The sequence below is a fragment of the Corvus moneduloides genome, chromosome 5 (assembly GCF_009650955.1).
Source record: "Corvus moneduloides isolate bCorMon1 chromosome 5, bCorMon1.pri, whole genome shotgun sequence".
Taxonomy (NCBI): domain Eukaryota; kingdom Metazoa; phylum Chordata; class Aves; order Passeriformes; family Corvidae; genus Corvus; species Corvus moneduloides.
Genome location: NC_045480.1, coordinates 53,286,315 through 53,300,167, shown reverse-complemented (window position 1 = coordinate 53,300,167; position 13,853 = coordinate 53,286,315). Strand labels below are relative to the sequence as shown.

At 38.0% G+C, this 13,853-nt stretch overlaps 1 protein-coding gene across 3 annotated transcripts in view; it reads left to right on the top strand.

The window, feature by feature from the left end:
* Positions 1-13,853, top strand: part of GRID2 (glutamate ionotropic receptor delta type subunit 2) — a 710,183-nt gene that overhangs the window by 562,015 nt on the left and 134,315 nt on the right. For all 3 annotated transcript variants that reach the window (XR_004240290.1, XR_004240289.1, XM_032109710.1), the window contains exon 10: positions 10,736-10,933. Coding sequence is in view for 1 of the 3 variants with exons in the window: in XM_032109710.1 (XP_031965601.1) it covers positions 10,736-10,933 (198 nt within the window). In the remaining 2 variants the exon portion in view is untranslated. The remainder of the gene's footprint in view (positions 1-10,735; positions 10,934-13,853) is intronic.

Below are 13,853 nucleotides of genomic sequence, written 5' to 3'. Positions count from 1 at the left end.
TCCCTGATACTCATATTAATTGGTTCAGTATAATTATCTGTTGACAAAAAGGACCTGTGGATTTTCCCTAGAAAGATAAAGTTGTTCTTCTTTCCTCTCTCCCCACTGGTTTATCCCCAGTTATCTTAGTTACCTTGCTGGAGAGCAATCTTCTTTCACATTATTATAGCATGAATATTTATCAACGTGCAAAGATACACAAAAAAAAAAATTATCTATGCTGATAGGATTCTGTAGTAATTATAAAAATGAAAGCAGACATTTAAAGTTCAAGACAGAGCACACGACACTTCAGTCTCCTCACTAGTTTTATATCTGCTGGATAGGACAAAATTGGAGATTTATATTTAACCTGTGAAATGTGTGATTCTTACCTTGGATGTGAGAGCAGGAGGGATTTCACCAATTAAATTTATTTTAGTGATGATCTTCTTTATATTTTCTCTTCCATCTTTCTCACTGTTCTTCAATTAGGTCAATACTTTTCTGTTAAGAGTAAAGAATCTATGCAGACTGTGAATGATTAGTTATTGATATTAATTCTGCCAGTTTCTAACAGTATGATCTTGATCCAGGGAAAAAAGTGTTAAAAATTAAATAATATACCTTTGAATATTAATAGGTTTCTTTTTCATGGAGAGTTGAGAAGTTTACATTCATTTGCAAATTTGTTAACAGTTCAAATCTCTCATGTCTTTCTAGATAGTACCCCTTCTCCTCTTCCAATTTCATTTTGTTATGCCTTCATGTTGAAAAGGACTTATTCTAAAAATTGCAGTAGAATTTGAGAGGATAGCAAATTGCAGCACCTGGGTTTATACTGCATTATACTAAAGAAATGAAACATTCTGGAGTCTGAAAATAAATGATTGTGACTTCTTTCCTCGGTCTTTCAGTAAGCAAATGCTGAACAGTTCCCATCATCCATCTACTAATTCCTTTCCCTAAGTAAATTTAATAATTATGGGCTATGTATCTGCAGACCCAAACCAAAATCTCTTTGTGAGTATGGCAGAATACAGTATAGCCCCAAACTGGAAATCATCTGGTTTCACTTGGCAGAGAATCCCGGCTCCTCTGCAGTAAATGTGAATGCTCTCCTTTGCATAAATAGCAATAAGAAATATTTCTTTGTGGTTTATTCTGAGGAGAACTATGGTCATGTTTGTGTACATGTAATTCAATGGTTTAATCTGAGTTGGATTAGTACCAAACTCTGTACACTTCTAGAAAAGGGGTTTTTTTGTCTGTCTTAAATATCAGCTGTCTCTGTCTTGGACTGCTTCCACATATGAAGCTGAAGTCTGAACTTTGTGTTTGACGAGTTGCTCTTAAGTTCAAGTCTCTTGCTTGTGAATTTCTGAAATGCATTCTGAGTTTCTGAAATGTAGCTCAATCAAAGGTCAGCATAGTAGTTCCAAACAAATTCAGAGTGTCTTGAATGAACAATTGGCCAAGAAAAAATTTAGCTATATATCCATTTTTTCTGTCTCAGTTTATCCTCTTTTTCAGTTGTTCAGTTTTATTGAAAAAGACCTACAATACAGCAGATACTCTCATAATATAATTTTACTAGCTGTGGCAATTACTGAATTATTCATATGAATATTAAGACGTTGGAAAGAGATCTGGTCCATTTGGCAATGAAAAGGCCCGCAGGTATTTGTAAAATCATATTTTTAAAAAAGCCCCTGTTGTTCAAAAAAAGGAAATAGTTTGAATTTCCCTGTTTTAGAGCATTAACACCTTGACTAAAAGGTACAGAGCCTTTCCTGAAAGTGCATAAGGTATAATATCCTTATGGTGCAAAAGACTCTACATGACTTTCTGTGACTCTACATGAAAATTCAAAACAGCTCCCAAACAGGAATATATTTTCATATCTGGAGGGTTCTAAGAAGGCAGGCAGGATAAAGGAAAGAAAGATAACAGCAAGCCGTGCTGAATTATGCTTTGCCATACATCCCTAAACACTGTACCTCGAGAGTTACTACCTGGGTTACTTGCACAGAGCTGCAGGTTGGTCACCCTTGGCTGCAGGTGGGCACTGTGGGACATGATGTAGTGAAAGGACTAGCAAAAGGTTAGATAAGCACAGAAAGAAAAAATAATTAAGAAACATCATTTGCACGATGGAAAATGTTATCATATGTGGACTAGTTAATTCTCAGTGTCTGGTAATAAATTCATGAGCATTTGTTGCACAGATTAGAAAAGAAAGTTATTTGAAAGCAGACAATGTCTTTAGGAACATCAGCTGGCAGGAGGTCTGCATCTTCGGTCCCTTTTTTTATTGAATTTACCACTCAGAGAGAAGATGAAAAGTTAGATATGAAGCTAAGGCCTGGTTTTAAAAGCTGAAACTGCCTTTGGGATTTGACTTCCAACACTGGCTTAAAGAAAGTAAAAAAAAAAAAAATTCTTTCCAAGAAGCTGGAGTAACTTTCAGAGTGACTGGGGAAAGGACATAAGGCATAAGAAAGATGAAATAAGACAATGTTTAAGCATAGGTGGAAGAACAAACAGTCAGAAGTGATAAAGGTTTAAAAATGTCAGGACAAAAACATCAGTGAACGACTGTACAATAAAGATCAACTTCAGGAAGATCATGTGCAGGATACCTCATTAAGTATTGAATAAATATTTTATAAATTGTGGAATAGTCTCATAGATAATGCTTCTTATATGTTCTCCCAATATTTTGAGTGATCACTTTTCCTATACAGTCCCAACCCCGTTCCCCATTTCATAACTGGGTGCTGTGGACTTCTGTAAAGTCTCTTCATTCTGCCAGGCAGCTCTATCTCTGCACTAAGAAAAATAATTTTAATTAGGCATGTATTATACTGAATTATATATTGCTCTCTGTATTGGTATAATGGACTACAGTAGTACCCAAAATAGTAATAATTAAAATCATTATTATAAGAGCAGAAAGTGATATTCTTCGATAGAGGCAGAACCTGCCTTTCTATTCCTCTTCCAACCACCACACCTGTACAAGGGCCAAGTTTAAATTGCTACTGACTGGGCACAGGTTTCTGTGAATGGCTGTTTTATATCCCTTTGAGCTACCTAGCTTGTATTAACAGGTCATAAACCTTACAGTTATTGACTACTGCGATCATTCATTTGACAAGCTTTAATCTCACAGCCTGCTGGGAAACCTAGCACCTTTTTTTTTTCAATTATTGTTATTTTCAATCCATTTTTCTAAAGTAGCAGGTACTATATACTAGATAAGGTGGATATCAAGCAATTCAAATGCTTTGGGAACTTGCTGGGGCCACAGTTTAACAGCAAGGTAGGGGCAGTGCAAAGCCTGGTAGGACCAACCTAACTCATCTCTGTGTCAAGGGCTACCTCTCAGGGCTCCTTGGCTCTCATCTTCTTGCTGACCCTTACCCATCTGCTCTCTGGGCATATTTGCATTCCAGAGCAATTCACACAGTTCACAGAAATTTGACTTTGAAACAGAAAGAGGCTCTTACTCTGACTGTAATTATCCTTCCATGCTATGCAAGATAGAAAAGGAGCTGAACTGTGTGACACGATCCTTATGAATAGGAGCCCCCTTGCAAGGGTGCTGGAAGGAGTACAGTGTAGTTCCCAGCAGGTTAATGTGCCCATATCACACTTTTGCTAAATCAAGTGTCTGAGCTATCTGCATTAAAGCATTGAACTCTTTAGACATACTCTAAAACATTCCAATCAATTCCAATCTCAATCCATATTCCTGTAATATGGCTCAGAAAGAGCTGTTACCTGCATTAAGTTATTGTGAATTAAAATCAATGCACAAAGCTTGGCAGCATCCTAATAGACCATTGCCACAGGTCACTTTGAAAGAAGTCTTAGTCCCATTGCTGAGAAATGGGAGGAACTGGGAAGAGGGGCTAACATTCTTTGTTCATTTCTGGTAAATACCACTAAACTAAAGACCATAATAAATCCAGAAGCTACCATTTCACTCTGGAGGAAAAAATACTGTTTAAAGTACCGTAACTGAAAGAACAAACTTCATGTCTAGTTGAAGATGACAATAAAAATATCAAAAAAAGTGACAGACTACGCACATGGATAAGAATAGGCCAAATGTAAAATCCCTTTAATAAGGTATTCAGTTTCTGGGATGTGAATGGACTTCTTGCTGTAGATGAGGTGACTTTTCTGTCAGTACAAGTGACTTTCTAATCAATCTGTTTGAAAAGCACAGGATGAGAGAGAATGGTGGTTTTCAGTGCCAGTACGGTTACACATCCCATTGGCACTACAGGATATTGAATGAGTATAGTATTTAATTATCCAAGATCTTGTAGATTTGAATCCTTTATCTATGTTTTAGTGTTATTAAGAGGTGGGAGCTATGTCATATTTTGCAGGAATTTTATAACTCTTGATAGTGGGAGAATTTCTGTAATGAAAGAATGAAATGTTTCAATTAAATTTTGGTCACTGATTCTAACATGAATTAATGTATATTATTGTTCAATTAAAAATAACAAGCTGCTGTGCTGTTCGTAGCCAAATAAAATCCCCAAAACAGTGGTCAATAAAGCACTTGAGGAAATTAAGTATTTGGGGCTGCAAATTTCACTAAAATCTTTTGGGGAAGGAAATGCAAAGTCACTAACATTTAAAAGGAGGGCATTAATTATTTTATGAGTCAAGGAAAAAGTGATTTTGCCTAGCAACAAGACAATAGCATCTTGTGCTTGAAAATATTTTGTTTATAGTTTACAAGACTTAGTGTTTCCTGTTGGTTATAATGGCTGTGCTTGGTCATCCAGCAGCCATTGGAAGGGAGCTGAGAAATCTAGTAATAAGAGTGAATTTCAGTTTGGGGAGCAGTTTCTTAACATTTGGAGGGAATGGGAGTTTTTAAAGTGTCACAGTGAATATTTACTTCACGAGATTGCCAAGGCTCATCCTGGGCTATGGGAATGGTTTAATGTGCCTGTCCACTGTTTCTAGAGTCAGTGGCAAGTACAGATTGACAGTCTTGCCCACAACTGAGCTTCATTTCTTGCTTTCTTTTTTCTCACTACTTTCAGTAGAGAAAAAGGGAAAATTTAATGAATGCAGTCCTATTGAATGAATACAGTGTGTTCAGAAATTTTTGATGAGTAGACACAGAGGTCATTTTCATATGCTTTATGAATGCTAACCACCCATATAATTACCTAATTTCAAAACTCTCTTCATAGAATCATTTAGGTTGGAAAAGACCTTTAAGATCATAAAGTCCAGCCGTTAACCCAGCTCGGCCAAGCCCACCACTAAGCCATGTCCCAAAGTGTCACATCTACACATCTCTAACATCTACAAATGTCTCCAGTGATGGTGACTCCACCACTGCCCTGAGCAGCCTGCTCCAAAGCTTGACAACACTTTCAGTGAAGAAATTTTTCCCAATATCCAAAGTAATCCTCCCCTGCCACAACTTGAGGCCATTTCCTCTTGTCCTGTAGTTAGTTTCCTGGGAGAAGAGGCCAATTCCCACCTTGACACGATCTCCCTTTACATACCTGTAGAGAGCAGTTATGTCCCTCTGAGCCTCCTTTTCTCCAGGCTAAACACCCCCAGCTCCCTCAGCTGCTCCTCACAGGACTTGTGCTCCAGACCCTTCACCAGCTCCGTTGCCCTTCTCTGGTGTAGTGAGGGGTTTAAAACTGAACAAAGGATTCTTCTAAAGATAGTAGAAACACATAAGGCTCCAATTTGTGCTGTAAATCCCAATAGTGTTTAGTTTCTTTCACCTTAAAAGCCAATAACATTTTCCTTACTGAATATTTTCTGTACGGTGCCCTCTATAGGAAGTTTTTTGTCCATGCTAAGGGGCAAAGAGGATTCAGCTGACCAGGAAAATAATCCAAACCATTCTGTTTTGCTTTTGCTTTTTCATTTGTAAAGTACATCCTAGATTTTTAGCACGTTTATATTTAGAGCAAGCAAAAGACCGTCACAAATAAGTGCAGCAGAGCAGTGTATCATAGCCCCATATGATTTCTATCCTGAAATAAGTCTCAGCTTTAAGCCACAGAATCCACACTTGTAATTGCAGAGAAAATCTACCTCACTGCCCATTGAGTGATCTCATAATGAGGTGGTGGGCGCGGGTAAAATCATGAACAGCTGAGCTAAGACCACAACTTCCTTGTAAACAGCCCAGTGCACACAACTTTTTTCTTCCTCTCATGTATTTGATTAGGGTGCTGTCTTTAAGATCTGAATGGGGCTTTTCTGTTCTTTCAATAAAGTTTTCTGTAATTTGTCCAAAAAGAGAGGATCTTTACAAAAACACTGGACCTTTAAAACTTGATTTTCATTGAGGAACTAAAAGATTACTATCAAAGCTTGGAATTTAAAGTCACTATTCTACTGGCTAAAAATCATCCCAAATAGGGACTCTGGGTTTAGGGAACTGAACTTCTGAAAAGCAATTATTCTTTTGTTCTCCCTCCCTGCCTCCTCTAAGGCTGGAATTTATTGCTTGACTTTATCATCCACATCTGTAGCACAGCTACAAACAAATGTTTCTCTTTGATTGTCTAATTAATTAACACAACCAAGTTAAACTCAGCCTAATTGTTCTTTTCCGCTATTTAGCTTGAGTATTGCTCTGTTTTCAAGCGTGAAGGCCTTCTGTGCCCAAAAGCTTTTCTCTCCTTTCCTATTTTTAACTTTATTAGGGGGTATAGTAAAGAATATAAAAAGATTACTCCAAACCAGATATTTTATCCAAATTATTGGTACGTCTGAGAATTTCATCAGAGTAAATAAGAACTGTATTTTGTATTTTTAAATCTTAGACTCTTGAAGCATTTAGCAAATTGTCCTGGTTTTGGCCAGGACAGGGTTAAGTTTTGCAGTAGCTAGGAGGGGGCATAGCTAGGACCCTGAGGTTATGCTATACCATCTCACATCAGTTTCCAGGGGTGCTGGGAATGTTAAATTATATCAGTCTTAATACGCAGCATGTTGTTAACCTATGTCAGTCTTATTGTGTGGCTTCTTCCTTAAAACGTGTGATAATTGAGAAATGAATGGAGACAAACATTTTCTTGAGCTACTTCCCCCAAAGTACTTGTACAACATGTTATCTTCCCAAAGTTTTCCCTTTTTTATGCCATGTTGCCTTGATCTTGCGTTCACCTTTATCCTTCCTAAGGTGTGCTAGTCTAATATTTTGCAGTTTCTCTTGCTTGGGGGGGACATGAGCACCTCTGAAGCCAAACTTTGTCTTCCTACAGCCATAAAAAACAATATGCATAGCTTCACCCAATATAACCTTTAGCTGTCTGCTGCTGACTTTCATGTTGCTGCAGGCGGTATTGGCTGTGTGGTGCTTAGCTGTCCACCGGGGTAAACCCATAGTCCTGTGTAAAATCCACCAGGTCTTAAACCCATCCTCCTTTGGGTCAGGGCAGCACAGCTTTGATCCCAAGAAGAAGCCAGGCAGTGATAATTGTAGAACTATTTTGAAAAGGAACCCTTATTATTGGCTTAGTAGTGCTGCATTCAGTTGACAAAGGGGGCATGTTGAAGGTAAAGTTGAACAAAAATACCCCCTCCCTTAAAGGATCTCCACTGAGGTTGGGTGAAAAACCATCCCCTAAATATACTGGGTGCCTATGGGGTTCAGTGAGGCAGATCAGCCTTGCAAAAACAAGAAGCTATGGTTGAGCAACCTGTCCTTTTTGTTTTTCGTTCCTCAGCCATGAATGTTGTGACTTGTTTGCTTTTCCAGACCTCCCTTTCACAGGCTTTATAGGCTGTGAAGTCTTCTTTTGCCTTACAAGACCCCTAGAGAGGTGTCTCCAAAAGGAAGAAAAGGAGAAGCAGGAGCAGTGGCCTTCCTTGGATCAATTTACTGTATTCTGGAACAGTTTAGGTTTGACGGGACTCTTGGGTGGCAGCTGAGTGCAGCAGAGTAAATGTTAGAGCAGGTTTTTGGAATGGTGTCCAGGGGAGTTTTGAGCATCTCCAAGGATGGCAATTGTATGGATTCTCTGATAAAGACCTTCTCACATAGTCTGAATCAACACTTGCTTTGGAGAGAAAGTGTATCAGGATTTTCCTGAATTTATTGGGGTCGAATGGAACTTTCATCATCCAGGTGAATTTTTCCACCTCCAGACTCATCAGTTAGCTCAGCTGTTTTTCACACCTACTTTCTACAAGCTCATCATTATCCTTGCTGCTTTGCTTTGTGTATTTTCTTTCTGCAAATTCAGCTTTCTCAAGGATGGAGACAATTGTTTTAACATCCATATTGTAGGGATGCATACACCATTCCATAGCTCCCGTGGCACCCTCCCAAAAAAAAAAGGACAACTGGCATAGTTTCAGCCTGCCGCATTTATGAGGGGAAAATATCAAGACAAATATTTTTGTCCTCTTTCAATGCATTCTCAGAAATATAAACAATTACACCAAAAAAAATCATAGCAGTAGATTGGTTTAGTTTTGCTTGGAATATGATTAAATTATTTGCTGCTCCAGACTTCAACAAAAATTGGGAAGTGTTAGTTGCTTTGCATAAAGCTGAATGACTGTTTATATTTCATTACATATATATAGAACACTGGACATCGGGGCTTTTTGTCAATCTCTCAACAGCAAACAATATTGCATTGCTCAATAAAGGACTGATATTAGTTGTGACAAACTGCATTTTAAACAGTGCATTAAATCACTACAGTGAGCAACTGGGTAGAAAATCAGTTTATGAGCAACTATGTTCTAAATAATTTAGTGATAAAAATTAATCCTTTCTAATATGAAAATTATCAACTTCTAAAACATCCTTTGTACACATAAATCTTTAGAATTTTGTGCATACTCTGTTTAGATTGATAAACTACCATGTTTATTTTTTGCAGAAACATTTCTTCCCAGTAATTTTGAGTCTTATTTACGGAATCTATCATTCAGGTGATCAGCAAGACTGAATTCATTTTGCGCTCTCATTTAAGAGAGGCTTTCACCAACTTAGTCTCAATTTATTCAATGTTCTTGGAACCTGGGCACTGGAAAACAACTTTAAATATTCATTTTACTTTCGCTCCTCCATTTTTAGTCAATTTCACTGATGTTGGATAATATGGAAGAAAGAAATTCTATCTGACAACTAGAAATAATAACTTGAGGCAGTCCACCCTTAATGCTTTTTTTTTGGTCAGGGATGGGGTTGTTTGGTACATTTTCTACTTGTTTTGGGTTTGGGTTTTTTTCTGGATTTTCTGGAGTCAGAAAAGAACATCCTGTCACTGCACTCTGGTTGCATCCTTTCTTCTTTGGCAGCACCCTCAGCATGTGGCTGTCCTTGAGAATATTTACTCAAGCATTTGCAAATTGTGTTTTCTTATTTCAAGAACATCCTGCTTGCAATTCAGTGACACTTGTTCATACAGAAGGACATTCCAACAAGCTAAAAATAGTAGTGAGGTATAGGCTTAATGAAAAAATTGTGAAAATGCTTTGGCTTTAAAGTAATTTGCACATATAAGTAGTAGAGTAATAAAGAAATATTTTAAACACTACCAAGAATTCCACTGGAGAAACAATGAAAGTTTGGGCCACAAATACTGCAAAAAAATCAATTCTGTTTTCTTCGATATATTTGTGGGTTTTGCAGACCAGGACAAAGTGGTCAGGGAGTGGTTTCATGTGCTTGTCCTGGCCAAGCCATGACAAGTCAGAACTAACTTTTTTGCACCTCAGAAAAGGTGTTTCTGTTAACCTCATATGAAATTAAATTGCCATGTAATGAATTAAAAGGATGACATGTAGCATATTTTAAAAATTACCTAAGTGTTACAGTGCCTCCATGCTTTTTGGGATGATTTAATATTTTGCTCTACTTAGATCAGGCAGGTGTTTTCAGAGAAAATAAAGAACAAGCACAAGTGAAATCCATCTATGGCAAATATACACTGTTTGCTCTTAGATATATGATCTCTCTTTGTGTGTCATTTAAATAAAAAGTGAAGGGGAATGTGTAGAAATCGCACAACAGAAAGAATAACAGAATAGAGAAAACTATTACAAGTCTTTGGAAAAGTAAGAAGAAAAATGTTTTTTGGAGATCTGAACTTTCAGTATCAGCTTTTGATATCTATTTGTATCCTTTATGATGGTCAAGTTTTAGATGAATAGTCATGAATCATTCTTATAAACAGCCTTAAGTCCTATAATTGATAGTCCCTAAACTAATCAAATGGAATTTCTTCGGATAGAACTATTTAAATTTAGCTGACCTATATTCAGGGTTCAGTAGAAGGACAAGAGCAGTACATGTTTCAGTTTTGCCATGTTTTTCTTTCCTTACAACATGAATTAGTGGTTGCATTAGGTACAATGTTTGCCCAGCTAGTGGAAAATGGCAGTTCTGTTGAATCCTCCATATTTATGGCCAGACATTGAGTATATGTCTGTCCTGCTGACCATAAGTGTGGTCAGCAGGCATTACTAAAAAGCATTTCAGTTGAAATGTTACAGCAGAAGATCTACTTCTGAAATATGTAATAGAGAATAAAATTTCTGTGTTGAAGGAAATCCAACAAAAAATAGCATTTCACAGAATGTAAGGGGCACTGCTAACTATGTATTTTAGAAAAGTTTTGTATAAGTAATATTTGAATAGTCCCTCCTTTTGTTTAAAAAGCCTCCAGCACCCAAACGTGGCATATAATTGCTTTATTAACAGATTCCTCCTTTGTTGTTTTTTTAGGAAGAGCCCTTTGTCATGGTGTCTGAAAATGTTCTGGGGAAACCAAAGAAGTATCAGGGCTTCTCAATAGATGTGTTGGAAGCCTTGGCCACTTACCTCGGCTTTAAATACGAAATTTATGTAGCACCGGATCACAAGTATGGGAGTCCTCAGGATGATGGGTCATGGAACGGCCTGATAGGAGAACTGGTGTTTAAGGTAAGGTCATTAATAATTTACTGATTAAAGCTGTGTGATACAGTTAAGGAATATGTGGTATGTTCTGTTTGCATCAGCCAGTAACCTTTTTTTATGAGTAACTGATAGCACTTCTTTTCTTGCGTGTTGCCAGACCTTGATAACGTCCATTGGGCAGTACCAAAAAAAGCTGGAAATAACGCTTGCTAGTAACTGTTTAAGAGGCAAGGCAATCTCTTTTTTTCCACCCAAAGTAAAATCTAAATGCGGTCAAATAATGGGATGTGCATTATCCTAATTAGTTTGGCAATACCTGACACAAATGAGTTGAAGAGGCTGTTCAAAAGAGGAAAAATTGGTGTTACAGTAATTAGTGATACATTACATAAATAACGTATAGCACTTAGAAAAATGTTGGCGTGATGAATACGTGAAGTATATAATCAACAGAAAATGTTTTATTGATATATAATGACACATTATGTAGATGTATGAATCAAGAGTAATATTTATTCTGTAATTAATAATCCATTTAGTCTACTTAATTTGACATTAATTGTTCAATATTATATAATAAATAAATTGAACCAAATGCATATGCAATATTTTCCTTTTTTTTTTTTTGCCCACTCCTCTCATCTTACTTGTTTGCAGTTTCTCCCTGCAAACAGAGAGAGAAGACTAGGCTGGCTCTATTCTGCTGGTGCCTCAGTTGTACCATGAATATATGTATTTTATTTGCTCATAATTAACATGTGAAGGCAGCTTTTACAGTTATTGAGACCTACATTTGTTGTGCTTCCTTAAAGAACTGGAGCAGATATTCATGTAAATAACATAGACATTGTCTATAGAAGTGTTTTTCCAAATCTGCATGTGGAATTTAATTCACAAGCACAGCAAACAGAAAGGAGAATCACAGTCAGATACAGGACCTAAGACTTGTAATAAAGAAAAAGAAAATATTTTTTTTTAAAAAAAAGTAAGTATTATCCTCCATGGGTTAAAATTACTGATAGGTTTAACCTATTCTGCCTTCCTACCCCGGCAGCCTGTTGGAAAGGAAAAAAACCAGCTACTCATTCTGTACCCATAACAACTTTCATACAGCTACACTGTAATAATAAACTTCCTTTGCCATCTCCCTATGTCTTTATGAAGCTGGAAGGTGGAATTGTGTATTCATGAATGGTAAGCTGGACACAGCTAAAGAAGTAGATTTTCTGTCATCTTCTAAACCTTGGCAACTGAAAATCCCTCATCTAATTTTGAGATGTAGCACCACAATGGCCCACTGATTTCTTTTTAACCATTCTTTCTGCCTCTAAATCTGATATTATGCTACACCCTACTCTCTACAGTACTCATCAGGCCACTGCATTACACAGACTGGAGGGGTCTCAGTCCTAGATGGTCTGGAAATGGAAGTGGGCCTGGAATGTTTTCTATTTATTGGCAATGAATGATTCGTAAGGCAGAACTCATAACAACTGAAATGGCTCAAAGGAAAAACATGTATAGTATTCTTGTCCCCTTGGCAGGCAGGGATTCAAAGAATAGCTCTTTGAAAGTGGTAATCCCCCAGATCTGTAAATTGATGTCTCGAGTGCAACAGATTTATCAGTCTGTTATGATTTTGCTGTAAATGAGCCTTTGTGGACATGAAATCTTTCTGTTCCATTACAGTGCATGAAGAGTTAATGGAACTGCATTTGGAATTCAAAACCCATGTTTTCCCTATACTGTGGCACTGTATAATTTTTCATCTTCCTTACCCCTATATAGTTAATTAGCAGTAAAGGTTCACTGTGTCCTTCTCTCCCATTCTCTGTCCCTCTCAAGGCAAAAGAACTGCTGGGCGAGCAGCCAGCGTCTATCTACCCCTTACCAAGTGCAAGCTGTTCTTAAAGGCTGCTTTCTTATTTACTGTGAACTGAGTTCTGCTCCCAGACCCAAAATTTCCATCCGCTTGGCAGCTTTATAAGGGGAGGTAGAGGAGCAGAGAATAGTTTTAAATTAAAGGCCTAACGTGTTTGAAACATAGCATTTCCTTGTTTTCCCAACCAAGTTTTACGTGATAGACTGGCCAACAAGTGGAGGAATTCCAGGAACAGTGGGAGTACTCTTTGCCTGTTAGTGTGTCAGCCAGGAATGAGTTCTGCAAGAGACAAGTCTCACTCAAGGGTAATGGAAAATAGCTGCCTTCTCTTTTTGAGTGCACAGAATCATACAACTGTTCAGCTTGGAAAAGACCTTTAAGATCATCAAGTCCAACTGCTAAACCAGTACTGCCAAGTAAATCACTAAACCATGTCCCAAAGTGCCACATCTACTTGTCTTTTAAATCCCTCCAAGGGGAGTGACTCAACCACTTCTCTGGGCAGCCTGTTCCAATGCTTGGCCACCTTTTCAGTGAGTGAAGTTCTCCCAACATCTCCTGGCACAACTTGAGGCCATTCCCTCTTGTCCTATTGCTTGTTACTAAGAAGATGGATCCCTCCCTTGCTACAGCCTCCTTCCAGGTAGTTGTAGAGAGCATCTCATTGAGAAGGGTGTCTGTGGCCACCACAGAAGATGTGCCATATGAAATAGCAGTTGCTGTGGCAACCACATGATTTCTGTGTTCAAGATCAATGTTCACTGCTTGCATTAACCATCTTCAGTGTGCAGCAGTCACTGGTGCAGGTCCTGGTATCAGGGAGAGCAGTCCCAGGCTGATCTTGTTTGCAGCAGCCCTGCTGGAGTTGGATAGCAGGGCAGGAACCCAGCTGTTCCAAGTACATGCCCTGGGCCCACAGCTGGCTTTGCAGACATGACCCTGAGCCAAGTTCACTCTGTTCCAGCTTTGAAGACAAGGTTTCTGTTGGCTGCTAAAATAGGAGCTGGAATCAGCAGCACATAGTAAGTGGTCTTTAATTTGAACTTGGAAACTGATTCAAGC